The following is a 17,486-nucleotide window of genomic DNA, read 5'->3' on the forward strand; positions in this document are numbered from 1 at the left end:
TTCTATCAAGGGTGACAAAGTTAGACTCTGTCTCAAAAAGCAAAAAACCCAGCTAAACAAACAAAAAAAAACAAAACACTTTTTTTAAAATAAAAAAAGATAAAATGGGGAGGTACCTGTGGCTCAGTGGGTAGGGCGCCAGCCCCATATACCAAGGGTGGTGGGTTTGAACCCGGCCCCACCCAAACTGCAACAAAAAAATAGCCAGGTGCTGTGGTGGGCACCTATAGTCCCAGCTACTGGGCAGGCTGAGGCAAGAGAATCGAGTAAGCCCAGGACTTGGAGGTTGTTGTGAGTTGTGTGACACCACGGCACTCTACCGAGGGCGATAAAATGAGACTGTCTCCACGAAAACAAAACAAACAAAAAAACTATAAAATGGGCATGACAAAATAATTCAGACATATAATTATTTTCATTTTGGTAATTTCACTCTTTTTTGTTTGAACAACTGTGTTTCTTTTATATATACATATATATATATTTATATATATATTTTTTTTTTGGTGAGAGAGTCTGACTTTCGTCTCATCAACTTGGAAGGCTTGCCTCAGGATTACAGGCACCTGCCACAAACACCCAACTAATTTTTTTTTTTTTTTGAGACAGAGTCTCACTTTATCACCCTCAGTAGAGTGTCATGGCATCACAGCTCACAGCAACCTCCAACTCCTGGGCTTAGGCGATTCTCTTGCCTCAGCCTCCAGAGTAGCTGGGACCACAGGTGCCCCCTACCACGCTGGCTATTTTTTATTTATTTATTTATTTATTCATTTATTTTTTGTAGAGGCAGAGTCTCACTTTATCGCCCTCGGTAGAGTGCCGTGGCATCACACAGCTCACAGCAACCTCCAACTCCTGGGCTTAGGAGGAGCCTAAGCCTCCTGTCTCAGCTTCCCGAGTAGCTGGGACTACAGGCAGCCACCACAACACCTGGCTATTTTTTTGTTGCAGTTTGGCCGGGGCTGGGCTTGAACCCACCACCCTCGGTATATGGGGCTGGCACCCTACCCACTGAGCCACAGGAGCCACCCCATGCCGGCTATTTTTTGATTGTAGTTGTCATTGTTTGGCAGGCCTGGCCCGGATTCCAACCTGCCAGCTCTGGTGTATGTGTCTAGCACCTTAGACACTTGAGCTACAGGCACTGAGCCTACCCAGCTAATTTTTTATTTTTCCTATTTTTAGTAGAGATGAGGTCTCTCTCTTGCTCAGTCTGGTCTTTGAACTCCTGAGCTCAAGCAATCCACTGCCCTTGGCCTCAGAGTGCTAGATTATAGGTGTGAGTCATCATGCCTGGCCTATACTACTATCTTTTTTTTTTTTTTTTGAGACAGAGCCTCAAGCTGTGGTCCTGGGTAGAGTGCTGTGGCATCACAGCTCACATCAACCTCCAGCTCCTGGGCTCAAGTGAGTCTCCTGCCTCTGCCTCCCAAGTAGCTGGGACTACAGGTGCCCGCCACAACGCCCGGCTATTTTTTGGTTGCAGCTGTCATTGTTGTTTGGCGGGCCCGGGCTGGATTTGAACCTGCCAGCTCAGGTGTATGTGGCTGGCGCCTTAGCTGCTTGAGTCACAGGTGCCAAGCCACTACTATCTTAATAAAGTTATTCTTCTTATCCCTAAGATGATCTTTAAGGCAACAAAATTTGGTATGTCTCTGCAGTTATTAACAGAATTAAGTTTTTAACTGAGGAGGGTCCTTATTTAAGAATTTTAAACATTTTTTTTTTTTTTTTTTTTTTTTGGCCAGGGCTGGGTTTGAACCTACCACCTCCGGCATATGGGACTGGCACCCTACTCCTTGAGCCACAGGCGCCACCCCCTTATTTAAGAATTTTAAGATAGGGTGGTGCCTGTAGCTTAGTGGGTAGGGTGCTGGCCATATGTACCAGGGCTGATTGGGTTCGAACCCAGCCCCGGCCTGCTAAAAACAAAAAAAATAGCTGGGTGGTATAGTAGGTGCCTGTAGTCCCAGCTATTCCGGAGGCTGAGGCAAGAGAATCACTTAAGCCCAAGAGCTGGAGGTTGCTGTGAGCTGTGATGCCATGGCATTCTACCGAGGGCAACAAAGTAAGACTCTGTCTCAATTAAAAAAAAAAAAAAGTTGGGCGGCGCCTGTGGCTCAGTGAGTAAGGCGCCGGCCCCATATGCCGAGGGTGGCGGGTTCAAACCCAGCCCCGGCCAAACTGCAACAAAAAAATAGCCGGGTGTTGTGGTGGGCGCCTGTAGTCCCAGCTACTCGGGAGGCTGAGGCAAGAGAATCGCTTAAGCCCAAGAGCTGGAGGTTGCTGTGAGCCGTGTGACGCCACGGCACTCTACCCGAGGGCGGTACAGTGAGACTCTGTCTCTACAGAAAAAAAAAAAAAAAAAAGTTTTAAGATAAATAAACATGCATTTAAATAAAATAACATAATATGTTAACATTATATTTAGACATAGAGATTATATAAAGGTAAATTTTCTTTCTTTCTTTTTTTTTTTTTTTTTGTGGTTTTTGGCAGGGGCTAGGTTTGAACCCGCCACCTCCGGCGTATGGGACCGGCACCCTACTCCTTGAGCCACAGGTGCCGCCCTCTTTTTTTTTTTTTTTTTTTTTAAGAGACAGAGGCTTACTGTGTCACTCAGCATGGAATGCAGTAGTATGAACTTTGAACTTCTGGGCTCAAGAGATTCTTCTGCCTCATCCTCCCTAGTAGCTAGAATTATAGGTGCAAACTACCACACCAGATTAAATTTTTTTTTTTTTTTTGAGACAGTGTTGCCCTGGGTAGAATGCGGTGACATCATAGCTCACAGCAACCTCAGACTCCTGGGCTCAAGCGATCCTTTTGCCTCAGTCTCCTGGGTAGATGGGAATACTAGTGCCCACCACAATACTCAGCTAGTTTTTCTATTTTTAGTAGAGACTGGGTCTCTCTCTTGCTCAGATCTTGAACTCCAGAGCCCGCCTCAGCCTCCCAGAATGCTAGGATGACAGGTGTGAGCAACAATGTTTTTACTTCCTGGCCTAAATTTTTACTTGTAAATATTTTTGTGGAGATGAGGTCCTGCTATGTTCCCAAGGTTGGTCTTGAACTCCTAGACTCAAGTAGTCTTTCCATCTTGGTCTCCCAGAGTACTGGCTGGGATTACAGACCTTAGCCATCACACCTGGCCCACAAGGTAACCTTTTATACTGGAAACACTGCCTTAAATTTTATATGCTGGTTAAAGCTAAATATATATGACATTTTATAAAGTTAGTGCAAATTAATAGGAACTTTGAATTGTTAGTGGAGTGTTAACAAGCCCCAAAGTAAACTATATGTCTGATCTAGGAGGAACTCAGAAAGGAGGACTAGAGACAAACGACAAGATGAACTGGAAACCTACCAGAGGTAATTTACTATGTTACAATGTGATTACAGGGTGATTTTGGAGGCAAATAACTGATAAGATAGGTACCTTTGTGCCATCCAGAAGTAGCCAACTAAAGCATTAATATGTAACTTGGGGATTATATTACATTGAGAAAGTTTGTTAAAATTAGAAAGAATGATGACTGATACAGACATAATAAGCCTGGTGGATTACTCTTGGAATCCAGAGAAAAAGAGCTAGAGATTAAGAATCTATTAGTGTTTAACCAGTACTACTTTCTTTTCTAAGGAAAAGAAAGACTATATTTTGTAGATATACTTTGTTTTTGGAAAAAGTTATAAACTAGGGATCAAATATATACTATGAGTCCTGGTAGGCAGGGCCCAATAAAAGTGAGTTGAGTATTGTTTATCTGGGCTTTACATTAGTATTTAAGTGTCATCGCTACTAAAATTTCAACAAATTCCAAGTAGATAATAGTATTTCTGAGAAGTTGATCTGATTCTCATTAAATGTATACTCTTTATTTACAGATAGTTTAGTAAAGTGTTAGTCATTAGTGATGATCCTAAATTCCAGACACTGAAAGTTTCTAAGCCTTTATCAACTCCTGGGCCCTCTGAGATCATTCAAGCCTATTTCTAAGCTTACTTAATTCAGCTTACCAGCTAAATTACATCAGAAAGAGGCTAGGCGAGGTGGTTCATCCTTGTAATCCTAGCACTCTGGAAGGTCATGGCAGGTAGACTGCTTGAGCTCAGGGGTTCCAGACCAGCCTGAGCAAGAGCAAGGCTCTTTTTTTTTTGTGCTTTTTAGCAGGGGCTGGGTTTGAACCTTCCACCTCCGGTATATGGGACTGGCGCCCTACCCCTTTGAGCCTTTCAGCCACAGGCACCACCCAAGACCTGGTCTTTAAAAATAGCTAGGCATTGTGGCAGGTGCCTGTAGTCCCAGCTAGTGGGGAGGCTGAGGCAAGAGGATCACTTGAGTCCAAGAGTTTGATGTTGTGAGATACGACGCCATGACACTTTACCCAGGGTGACAAAGTGTGACTCGGTCTCAAAAAGAAAAAAAAAGAGGTTGCAATTAGTATTTTTTTTTTTTTTTTTTGAGACAGAGCCTCAAGCTGTGGCCCTGGGTAGAGTGCTGTGGCATCACATCTCACAGCAACCTCCAACTCCTGGGCTCAAGTGAGTCTCCTGTCTCCGCCTCTCAAGTAGCTGGGACTATAGGCGCCCGCCACAATGCCTGGCTATTTTTTGGTTGCAATTGTCATTGTTGTTTGGCAGGCCAAGCTGGATTCAAACCCACCATCTTTGGTGTAGTATGGCTGGCACCCTAGCCGCTTGAGCTATGAGCACTAAGTCACCAATAGAAATTGAAAATTAATATTTTAAGAATTTACATGTATATAGATAGAATATTGAGGTCTGGCCATAGTTTGGTAAAATGAGTTCACATTGGACATTAAAAAGTGAGATCAGAGCTTCCACAAAAATGTGATGAGAAGGATGTAGAGGTATGTTGAGCTACTGACCTCAGGAACCAGTTCTTGGGGTGGCTAAAATCCCTTCAGTCTACAGCAAAGTTCAGGTTGTTTATGCCATACAAATGTTACAGTTTTCTCTTGTATGTTAGGGTGTTAAAAATGTTGGGAGGCTACTTGGGAAGCTGAGGCAAGAGAATCACCTAAACCCAAGAGCTGGAAGTTGCTGTGAGCTGTGACGTCACAGCACTCTATTGAGGGCAATAAAGTGAGACCCTCTCTCTACCAAAAAAAAAAAAAAGTGTTGGGAGGCAAAGAGTTAGGACATGACTCTGGTAATGCTACTGAGTATGGCGTCCTGTGTCACTTGTTTAAATACATACAACTGTACATATATATATATATTTTTATATAAGAAATATTGCTAAATTCCATGCTTATAAAATTATAAACTTCTCCACATGAACAAGTAATAAGAACTATTTTTTTTTTGAGGAAGAATCTTACTCAGTTGCCCTGGGGTTGAGTGTTGTGGTGTCATAGCTCACAGTAACCTCAAACTCTTTGGCTCAAGGGATCCCCTTGCCTCAGCCTCCCAAGTAGCTGGAAATATAGGTGCCTGACATAACACCTGGCTATTAGTAGAGACAGGGTCTTGCTTTGCTCAGGTTGGTCTTGAACTCCTGAGCTCAGGTGATCTACCCGCCTTGGCATCCCATAATGCTGGGATTATAGGTGTTTTGAGTCACCATGTCTGGCCCCAAGAAGAAATATATATATATTTTTTCATTTGGAGACAGAGTCTCACTTTGTTGACCTTGGTAGAGTGCCATGGCATCATAGTTTACAGCAACCTCAGACTCATAGGCTCAAGTAATTCCTTGCCTCAGCCTCCCAAGTAGGAAGGGAGGTTGACTCAACTGGGATTATAGGTGCCCACCACAACCCCTGGCTATTTTTAGAGGCTGGGTCTCACTCTAGCTTAGGCTGGTTGGTCTCCCTTGTGAGCTCAGGAAATTTGCCCACCTTGGCCTCCCAGAGTGCTGGGTTTACAGGTGTGAGATACCATGTCTGGCCCAAGAAGAACTATTATTATAACCTATACTTTTTTTTTTTTTTGAGACAGAGCCTCAAGTTGTTGCCCTGGGTAGAGTGCTGTGGCATCATAGCTCACGGCAACCTCAAACTCCTGGGCTCAAGCGATTCTCCTGCCTCTTCCTCCCAAGTAGCTGGGACTACAGGCGCCCGCCACAACGTGCAGCTATTTTTTTGGTTGTAGCCGTCATTGTAGTTTGGCGGGCCCAGGCTGGATTCGAACCTGCCAGCTCAGGTGTATGTGGCTGGTGCCTTAGCCTCTTGAGCCACAGGCACCAAGCCTATAACCCATATCCTTAAAAAAATTTTAAAAGCAAGGCTGAGCATGGTGGCTCACTCCTGTAATCCTAGCACTCTGGGAGGCCAAGGCAGGTGGACTGCCTGAGCTCAGAGGTTCGAGACCAGCCTGAGCAAGAGTGAGACCCTGTCTCTAAAAGTAGCCAAGTGTTGTAGCAGGTGTCAGCAGTCCCAGCTACTCAGGAGGCTGAGGCAAGAGAATTGTTAATCCCAAGAGTCGGACGTTGTTGTGAGCTATGACGCCAGAGCACTCTACCGAGAGTGACAAACTGAGACTGTCTCGAAAAAAAAAAAAAAAAATTTAAAAACAGATTATGGTCGGGCGGCACCTGTGGCTCAGCGGGTAGGGCGCCGGACCCATATACTGAGGGTGGCGGGTTCAAACCCGGCCCCGGCCAAACTGCAACAAAAAAATAGCCAGGCGTTGTGGCGGGTGCCTGTAGTCTCAGCTACTTGGGAGGCTGAGGCAGGAGAATTGCCGAAGCCCAGTAGTTGGAGGTTGCTGTGAGCTGTGTGATGCCATAACACTCTACCAAGGGCGATAAGGTGAGACTCTTGTCTCTACAAAAAAAAAAAAAAAAAAAAACAGATTATGGTAAGATAACATACAACATAAAATTTACCATCCTGATCTTTCTAAATGTATAGATCAGTGGCATTAAGTACATTCACAGTATTATGCAACCATCACTACTATCTAGCCACAGAACTCTTTGTACCTTGCATAAATGAATCTCTCTACCTATTAAGCAATAAGTCCCCATGCCCAGATAGCCCCAGGCAACCACCATTTTACTTTCTTTTTTTTTTTTCGCAGTTTTTGGCCGGGGCTGGGTTTGAACCTGCCACCTCCGGCATATGGGGCCAGCGCCCTACTCTTTTGAGCCACAGGCGCTGCCACCATTTTACTTTCTGTGTCTACTAATTTAACTGCTGTGGATATCATCTAATTCCCTTTTGTCTTGAGGGAAAGTGTCAATGGGTGGTGAAATGACTAAGGTCAGACATAAGAATATAGTAAGAAATGAACAAAGCCTAGATACAGAAAATACATATTAGACATCTTATTCTTTTTTTTAGACAGAGTCTCATTATGTTGCCCTCTGTAGAGTGCCGTAGTGTCACAGCTCACAGCAACCTCCAACTCTTAGGCTTAAGTGATTCTCTTGCCTTAGCCTCCCAAAGAGCTGGGACTACAGGCGCCTGCCACAACACCCTGATTTTTTTTTGTTGCGGCTGTCACTATTGATTAGCTGGCCCAGGCTGGGTTCGAACCCGCCAGCCTTGGTGTATGTGGCTGGTGCCATAACCACTATGCTACAGGCGCCGAGCCTAAGACATCTTATTTTTGAATAATGAAAAGGAATACAACTGAGAATATATTTTATGAATAATGTACTTTCTTTGTCCTTGGAAATTCTTAAATAGTTCTGATCATCTGTCAAAATCACATGGATTCTTCAAAGCCAAACTCATAAACTTCCTACTTCCTTCCTTTTTTTAGAGACAAAGTCTTGCCCTCGATAGAGTGCAGTGGCGTCACAGCTCACAGCAAACTCGAACTCCTGGACTTAGGCGATTCTCTTGCCTCAGCCTCCCGAGTAGCTGGGACTACAGGCACCCACCACAATGCCCGGCTATTTTTTGTTGCAGTTTGGCTGGGGTCAGGTTTGAACTTGCCACCCTTGGTATATGGGGCCGGCGCCCTACCCACTGAGCCACAGGCGCCACCCTTCCTACTTCCTTTCTGACAGGGCAGCCTGGAGCCTATCACAGTGTCTATTCTTTTTTTTTTGCAGTTTTTGGCTGAGGCTGGGTTTGAACCCACCACCACCTCTGGCATATGGGGGCACCACCCTATTCTTTTTCTTTTTTTTTTTTTTCTTTTTGAGATAGCTTCTCACTCAATTGCTCTGGGTACATGGCTTCCAAGCTCACAGCAACCTCAAACTCCTGGGCTCAAGCAATCCTTCTGCCTCAGCCTCCCAGGTAGCTGGGACTAACGGCATCTGCCACAATGCCCAGCAAATTTTTCTACTTTTAGTAGAGATGGGGTCTTGTTCTTGCTCAGGTGATCCACTCTCCCGAGGCTCCCAAAGTGCCAGGATTATAGGCACAAGCTCTTGAGCCTCTCAAAGTTCTGGATTATAGGCATGAGTTCCTGAGCCTCCCCAAGTGCTGGGATTACAGGCATGAGCCACCACGCCTGGCTACAGTATCTATTCTTTTTTGGAATTTCCTTGTCAATTTGTATTTCCTTTAAAGTAGATCATCCAATCTTGCCATATAGTATTATTTATTTATCATCCTTGATTCTAGAGGAGCAGCATTTTTAGAGCTGATTCTGTCTCAATGATCTCATAATGTCTAGCACAAGCTCTTGCATATATATAGGTGGTACATACTTGCTGAATTGAACTGTACTTATTTGAATATTTTCTTTCTTCCAGATGATCACATATAGCTCTCTAAAGCACTTCTAGGGAATCACAAAGTTCACATAACCACTTAGATATAAATTATATAAACTATATCTACTCATCTGACATATGTTAGATAATGAGATAGCAGATACAGCCGAGACCTAAAGTCCATCATAAAGTCACTTTAATTCATAATTCAGACACTTCACATTCCATATACTGACGATGCCTTACTATCTTTCCGACCCTACCTGAAGCCTTAAGGCTCTTTTTTGTTTCAATGCTTACAATCTATACAGACAAAAGACTAATAGCAGGGTTGCTAGTATCTGCATTTTTAAGAAGGTATTCAGGAAATAGTGACAATGACACGAACTCTGAGTATAAAACGTAGTCTGGAATAGGAAGGCAGTAGAAAACCAGCAGAAGATAGTCCCATGCTGCTCAGGGAGGGAAAAGGGAAGTTTCTCTAAGGACGATTCCAATAGCTTCAAGTTTTTCTAGAAAGAAGAAAGTGAGACTGGACAAAGGGGCCAGCGCAGGACAAAGCTACCTTGAGAGAGAAAGCGGACGATAACCCTGAACGAACTGGGTGTTTCTAATGAAAGGGACTGAAGGGGCCTAGCCTGCTGCAGAAGCCACACTAACCACAGCCTTGGGAGATGTCGCTTTCACTCTCCCTGGAGTAACATTAGAGTTCTCCACCCAGTTTAGAGTTGTAACAGTCAAGAAGATAACTAAATTGGGGAGGCAAATAACTGCATTTTTCCCCTCAGCAAATATTTATTGAGTATCTGCTTTGTTCGTGTGCTGTGAAAGACAGTAGGAGTCCAGCTTTTGTCCCTTGGGCACTTACATTCTGTGGTTCAATCTAGTCTTTGTTGGTGCACTAAATGCCTGAACAACTCTGCCACACGTGTGATTTCAATGGTGAGGGCGTCTCCATAAAATGCACCTTTTGGGGTGGTCTTCATATAGAAATGGTACATGCTCACTGTAAAGTGTTTTTTATAAAGATAAAAAGCACAGAAAAAATGTCAAGCTCTTTATTACTTCTTTTTTCTCTCCATCCCAGCTCTGTCTCCTCCCATTGCCCAGTTCACAGTAGTCTGTGTGTGCTCTCTTCATAGTTTCAATGCCTACATTAACACACACCTAACATCCATCCATCCATCGCTGAATTTAATGTCAGAGAAAATACCAACAGGAAATAATTTCAGCTAAAAGATCTGGAAGTAAATTAGAAATGCTTCCATTTTAGCTATAAAACTGTGAAATGATTTGGTCTTATTTCAAATATCTGCATTATAAATTCCTTACTAACAAGTTCAGAGAAAATATAAAAAATATTGTTAGGGAAAACTGAACATATTCAAAAGAATAACTAAAAATTATAGTACCTGAAGATAATCACAGCATGCTAGAATAAAAGGAGTTCAGAATTCATTTCATATAGCCTCTCACCTTATTTTGCAGATAAGAACACACGGAGAGCATTTAAGAGACTTGCCTCAGGTTACCCAGTCAGTTCACATTACTAATTCTACATTAGTACATAGTTGGGATTTGACTGGTTTACAGTGTGACCTCTCAGTTTTCATCAGGACATAGCTGAGTTCATACCTTTTTGAAAAAAATCCCCCCTGTTACTTAAAAAAAAAAAAAAAAAGCCCTGGCTTGGTGCCCGTAGCTCAGTGGTTAGGGCGCTGGCCACATGCACTTGGGCTGGTGGGTTCAAACCCGGCCTGGGCCTCCAAACAACAATGACAACAATAAAACAGCTGGGCATTGTGATGGGCGCCTATAGTCAAAGCTACTTGGGAGGCTGAGGCAAGAGAATTGCGTGAGCCCAAGAGTTTGAGGTTGCTGTGAGCTTTGACGCCATGGCACTCTACCAAGGGTGATATAGTGAGATTCTGCCTCAAAAAAAAAACCAAAACAAACAAAAAAAAACAAAACCCAGACTTCATTTGAGAACACAGTAGAGAATACAGATAAGCAAAAAGAAGGAAATAACTATCCACTTAATACTTCACATATTGAATCCTCTTAATTTTATCCTCACTGGATTATAACCTATGTGAGGTACTGGGGAAATGTTATTGTTACCCATGTACTGATTGCTGCCAGTATTTCAGAAATTCACAATCAGGTTATGAAGCTGAAGTCAGAAATGAAGCTAAAGTCAGAGTCAGAAGGAGGATAGTTCATTGCTTGGAACAGAGTAGGGTAGGAAAGGCAGATCTGAGAGGGCTGATAGCTTGTAAATATCTCTATCTTGTGGCTTTCATCTGACCCTATTTCCCATTAATGTTGGTCTGCTTTCCTCCTATAGATTATAACGTAATAGATACAATATAGAGTCTGCCATAGTCTCAGTCCACTTTCTGAACAAAACTTGCCTCACCAAGGTCCTTCTTAACAAATAGCCCTGGGCACTACGGGGCCCTGCTCATCAGTAATGGTGGCCATCCTGCAGGCTGCTACTAACTTTCTGAAGTCTTGCCACAAAGAAGTATCGCTCTACAAAGATGATGTAGACCAATTAGATCCTTAGCCTTGGGAAATCCAGGGAGAACTAGGTGTTAAGAGAGTAGATGTGAAAGTATGCACAGAACAAGTTTGATGAAAACATTTCAAATTGTATATAAAACCAGCACATTGTACCATTGTACCCCATGATTGCATTAATGTACACAGCTATGATTTAATAAAGAAAAAAAAAGAAAGTATGCACAGAAACCTGTCTCAAGACAAAGGGCCATGAGCAACTTAAGGAGGAAGGGGAAACTATGAGCAAAAAGAAAGGAGAAAAACAAAGAGAAGCTGAGGTACTACAGAGGAAAACATCCATGGACTTAGCTGCTGAAATTCCTAGAGCTGCCATGTATCCAGCTGGTCAACTGAGCCTTCCTGTTTTCTCCATCCTGTCAGCACAGTCTTTATTACTGTCACATGTATCCTTACAATAATGTCCCTTATTTGATCTAGACTGCAACTTTCTGTCACTTTTCCAAAAGGGAGGTTGAATTACATAATCACTAAGAAACCTCTCTCATCTCATTAATCTTGAGTAGCATTATCTGCATGTATAATGAAATGGCTTAGATCAGAAGTTCCCACACTTGACTGATTATTATAATCATCAAGGGAGTTTAAAAAATTGAGATTCTGGGGACTCACTGAATCAGAATATCACAGAGATAATCTTTCTGGTTTTGAGTCCCTATGTTTAGAAGGTAAAAATTATGTTTCTTCTGAGAAATGTAGGCATGGTTAAGAAACCACATGATAATGGTATTTAATAATGTTTTCTTTTTTCTATCTTTTTTTTCCAAATAAATACTAGGATTAAAGAAATATATGGTATTTAATAATGTAATTCCTATTTTGATTATTATATTTTTATCCCCATTCTGATTTGTTAAAATATACAAATTTCAATTATTTCCTAAGTTTTCTTTTTTATTTTGTTACTTTAATTGACATATAATTGTACTTATACATAGCATTGTCTCCACATATTTTTGTTTTTTGAGACAGAGTCTCACTGTGTCGCCCTTGGTGGAGTGCTATGGTGTCACAGCTCACAGCAACCTCAAACTCCTGGGGTCAAGAAATTCTCTTGCCTCAGCCTCCCAAGCAGCTGGCACCACAGGCGCCCGCCACAACCCCTGGCTAGTTCTTGTTACAGTTGTCATTGTTGTCTAGCTGGCCTGGGCTGGGTTCGAACCCGCCAACCACAGCATAACCATTGTGCTACGGGCACCGAGCCTATTTTCTCTACTTTTAATCCAAACTTAACAATTTTTTGGGGGGGAAACAAAGTCTTTTGTAGAAACAAAGTCTTGCTATGTTGCCCAGGCTGGTCTCAAACTGCTGGTCTACAACTCCTGGCCTTAAGCAGTCCTTCTATCTCAGCCTCCCTAAGTGCTTGGATTGCAGGGATGCACCACTGTGCCTGGCCCCCAAATTTATAAATTTCTTTTTCTTTCACTGATTTCTGTGCACGTACATTTCTAAATAATGCATTTCAGTTTGTGTTAATGTGACTGGTTTTACACTTTATGAGGAACTCTTAGAGTAGAATGTACTATTTTATGAATAAGAAGGGGCAGGTGATATTTTCCATCCCTTTTATTCTTTTTTTTTTTTTGTAGAGATAGTCTCACTTTATCACCCTCAGTAGAGTGCTATGGCATCACACAGCTCACAGCAACCTCCATCTCCTGGGCTTAGGCGATTCTTTTGCCTCAGCCTCCCCAGTAGCTGGGAATACAGGTGCCCGCCACAACGCCTGACTATTTTTTTTGGTGCAGTTTGGCCCAGGCCAGGCTTGAACCCGCCACCCTCGGTATATGGGGCCAGTGCACTACACGCTGAGCCACAGGCACCACCCTCCACCTCTTTTATTCATATGAAAACTAAAATATTATACAAAATGCTTTTCTGATTCTCCTAAATTAATTCCTGACAACTAGGTGAGGTCAGTGGTAGAATTAAGCTAATTTCTAGGTAAGCCCAATATTAGCTAGATACATAAAATCTAACTATCATCTGTAAGATAGATAACATATACCCTCAGAAAATGGACTAACTCATTTTCTTTAAAGGATCTTTCAAAATCCTTTCATACAAATATTAAAACTAATTTAAAGCCGGGTGGCGCCTGTGGCTCAGTCGGTAAGGCGCCGGCCCCATATACCGAGGGTGGTGGGTTCAAACCTGGCCCCGGCCAAACTGCAACCAAAATATAGCCGGGCGTTGTGGTGGGCGCCTGTAGTCCCAGCTACTCGGGAGGCTGAGGCAAGAGAATCGCTTAAGCCCAGGAGTTGGAGATTGCTGTGAGCTGTGGGAGGCCACAGCACTCTACCGAGGGCCATAAAGTGAGACTCTGTCTCTACAAAAAAAAAAAAAAAAAAAACTAATTTAAAGCCAACATGAACAAGAGGAAAAAATTTAATGAAGACATTTTTAGTAAAAAGACAGAGATATTAAAATTCTAAGGTAAAAATTGTACTTACAAAGACTGTTGGTTTGGGTATAAATATGTTGTCTTCATGTTCTCTAGGCACATTCAAAGTGTTTGATTTCTGATTTTCTGTCACATTTTTTGATCCCGTTTTTGTAAGAAGTAAGCTGTTCTCAGAATGTTTACTACGCATATTAATGAGAATCTGTTTCATTGCTGCCAATTCCTGTTAATATAAGAAAACAAAAGAAAATGGCAAGTCTGATTATAGTAAGTAGATTAATGACTGATATTACAATATTTATTTATATTTTAAGTAGAAGAAATATTTAAAGCAATTAGACTACACAAATGAGGTAAGCTGTGAAAATAAAATATTAACCTGCAATAATCATGCACATGAATAACAATCATTAATGCTCATTTAGTATAACTGATAATTATAACATTCTATACTTTAGGGGGTTTCCAAATTTTTCTGAATATTGGAACTATCTATGGAGCTTCAGAAACTACTGATGATGGCCGGGTGTGGTGGCTCATGTCTTGTAAATCTAGCACTCTGGGAGGCTTAGGTAGGAGGATCACCTGAGGTCAGGAGATTGAGACCAGCCCAAGCAAGAGACCCCATCTCTACTAAAAAATTAGAAAAATTAGCAGGGTGTGGGGGAGCATGCCTGTAGTCTCGCCTACTGGGGAGGCAGAGGCAGGAGGATTGCTTGAACCCATGAGTTTGAGGTTGCTCTAAGCTAGGCTGATGCCATGGACTTAGCCAGGTGACAGAGTCTCCCTCTGTCTCAAAACAAACTACCTATGATGCCTGTGAGATCTGAGATTGTGAGACAAATGGTGTGGGCTATGAAAAATTTTTTTTTTTTTTTGTAGAGACAGAGTTTCACTTTATGGCCCTCGGTAGAGTGCCGTGGCCTCACACAGCTCACAGCAACCTCCAACTCCTGGGCTTAAGCGATTCTCTTGCCTCAGCCTCCCGAGTAGCTGGGACTACAGGCGCCCGCCACAACGCCCGGCTATTTTTTGGTTGCAGTTCAGCCGGGGCCGAGTTCGAACCCGCCACCCTCGGTATATGGGGCCGGCGCCCTACCGACTGAGCCACAGGCGCCACCCTGGCTTTGGAAATTTTTTTAAAGATTCTGGGTCTTCCATGTTAATAAAGTGGTGAAAAAAAAAAAAACCCAAAAGATCCCAAGTGATAATGGACAAATTTGGGAACCGCTGGCACAGCTACTTTCCACTGTAGTTGTTCTCTCTCTATATGCTGAGTAGATTATTTAGGCACTGTTTCTTTTCTCTCTTTTAAACTATCCATTTCCTTAGGAAGTTTCATACTACATAAGAAAACAGTAGAGAAAAGCCAAATCATTTTTTCTTGGCTAATCAGCAGTTCTAAGAGTAAGTTTAATACAGCTTCAGGATTTCTTTAGCCATATTATACCCTTATCCTTTTACAAATGCTAAGTGGACTTGGCTTTGGTTGCATTTTGAACTAAGAACTAATTATTAGCTGAACTTTTTGAAGAATTCAGATCAAATTTTCACCCATTCCTTTTTCCAACTCTATTTGTCTATTATATATCCTTATAGACGAAGCTTTGGCACATGACACTAATTACTGGATATTTGTGATTAGATAGTAACCTGATTGATGAAACACAAGTATACACATGCAGAGATGACAGACTAAACCCCTCCTTTTATGGTATTTATCTGTAGAATAATGGTAGGCTGTGTAATAGATAATTTTTTCCTATCATTTTCTTGTACTTCATGCCAAGACACAAAAGTCATGGTGATACAAAGATGTTTGCTCTCATTTACTAATCTGTTTATAGACATCAGCTCTGTGTCAGAGCAAGTTCCTACAGGCCTTTCGTTTCTGGCTGTCATTAGTTCTATTTAGAACCATCTAGCATGTGTGGGTATTTTAAAAAGAGATGTTGAGTTTAAGCCACATTAGCTTGATTGATTTTAGGGCCAGGAGAGAAACTAGAAGAAATGGTGCCACAATCTCTTCTCTTTCCTGTAGTACTAGGGCTGGCTTGGCCAATCTGCATTAAAGTGTGTATACCTTCAGATGATGCCTGTCTGATATACTATTATTTGGGCCTTTTAGGGGATCCTTTTGCTTGTAAGATTATGTTATTTCATTTACATGCTGCCCTAGAGTGAAGCCTATAATCATTCATTTAATGTTAAACCTGTCTGGTGTTTTGGTAGATTTCAGCTCTTGTTCTCTTTATTAAGTAGAAGGGAAAGATGATGATGGTCTCCCAGTTTATCAAAAGATCAGCTTACTATCTGAAAAAACGTCTTTACTAGCTGTAACTTTTGTGTCTTGGCATGAAGATAAAGTAATAGGAGACAACTGCCTCCAATACAACCTGACACTATTGTACAGATGAAGAAGGGAAGGGGAGTTTAGTCTGTCACGCTTACTGAGCAGGTGGGAGGAGGGACAGAGATGAGGAAGGAGAAGAGGAAAGAGCGAGAGCATGGTAGGCAGAGGGCTTTGTGCCAGAGCAGGCCGTGGTTTTGTTTCTCTTTGGCCTCCTTCTGTTGAGGGTATAGGAGCAGCTGCAGGAAAATGGTCATCCCTGAAGCTGATTGGGAAATTAGAAGGGAAACTCACACCTTCGCCTTTTACAGATTAAGATCACTGTAATTTGGGGTATTGTCACAGTATTACTTTTGTTCTTCTGAAAGCATAAATAATATTAGTATGTTTTCCAAAATCCATGTAAAGAATACTTTAAATCCAACAAAATTCTGTAAAATTCCTTTTAATAATACAGCTAGAGTAGATACCAAAATAACAATTAGAACACTTTTCCCCCCTAGTTTTATTATGTTTGGCTTATACATAGTATAATGATCCCTTTTATATTAATGGTAAATTTGAACAAAGAAAATTTCATTTTAACATCGAATAACTATATTCCCAGCTACTTGAGAGGCTATGACAGGAGGATTGCTTTGGCCTAGAGAGTGTGAGGGGAGTGAGCTGTGATGATGCCACTGCTGCACTCTACCCGGGGCAACAGAGCAAGATCGTGCCTCGGAACAAACCAACCAACCCCCATCAACTAGTACCCACAATACTGTCATACACCAGGCACACAGAGAGGGTCAAGCACGTGCAGCGAAAATACTTTTGAATTAGGCTAGAAGTCAAAGACACATCTATTTTTTTTGTAGAGACAGAGTCTCACTTTATGGCCCTTGGTAGAGTGCCGTGGCGTCACACAGCTCACAACTTCCTGGGCTTAAGCGATTCTCTTGCCTCGGCCTCCCGAGTAGCTGGGACCACAGGCCCCCGCCACAATACCTGGCTATTTCTTTGTTGCAGTTCGGCCGGGGCCATTAACTGTGTAAACTTAGGCAGCCTACTCTGGTTCATGAGCTTCAGTTTCCTAATTGATAAAATGTATGCTTGCATTACCTTTTTGGATTTTTGCCAGTCTGATAAATGTCTGGGTATGTTTATTTTGTATTTCTTCTACTGTGAGGTTCAGCAGTTTTTCAGATGTTTCCTTTTCTATTACTACCTTTGGCCCATTTTCTCACTGGGTGAGTGGTCATTTTCTTATATGTTCAAGGAGCTCTTTATATGTTACAGAAATTAGCTCTTTGTCTTTAACAAGAATGACAATTTTTTCCCAGTTCATTTTTTTTTGTAGTTTTTGGCCAGGGCTGGGTTTGAACCTACCACCTCTGGCATATGGGGCCAGCACTCTACTCCTTTGAGCCACAGGCACCACCCTCCCAGTTCATTTTTATTTGACTTTGTTTATACCATTTTTTCCCTTTGCTATGTATAACTTGATTGTGAAGTAG

General features: G+C 42.1%; 1 protein-coding gene across 3 annotated transcripts in view; it reads right to left on the minus strand.

Moving 5' to 3' along the window:
- Positions 1 to 17,486, minus strand: part of PIBF1 (progesterone immunomodulatory binding factor 1) — a 272,823-nt gene that overhangs the window by 10,920 nt on the left and 244,417 nt on the right. For 2 of the 3 annotated variants that reach the window (XM_053563838.1, XM_053563840.1), the window contains one exon: positions 13,687 to 13,860. In XM_053563838.1, the coding sequence (XP_053419813.1) occupies positions 13,687 to 13,860 (174 nt within the window). Of the gene's footprint in view, positions 1 to 13,686; positions 13,861 to 17,486 lie in introns of those variants that run through there. The other variant, XM_053563839.1, reaches the window with a different exon arrangement.

The sequence above is a fragment of the Nycticebus coucang genome, chromosome 15 (genome assembly GCF_027406575.1).
Source record: "Nycticebus coucang isolate mNycCou1 chromosome 15, mNycCou1.pri, whole genome shotgun sequence".
Lineage (NCBI taxonomy): Eukaryota > Metazoa > Chordata > Mammalia > Primates > Lorisidae > Nycticebus > Nycticebus coucang.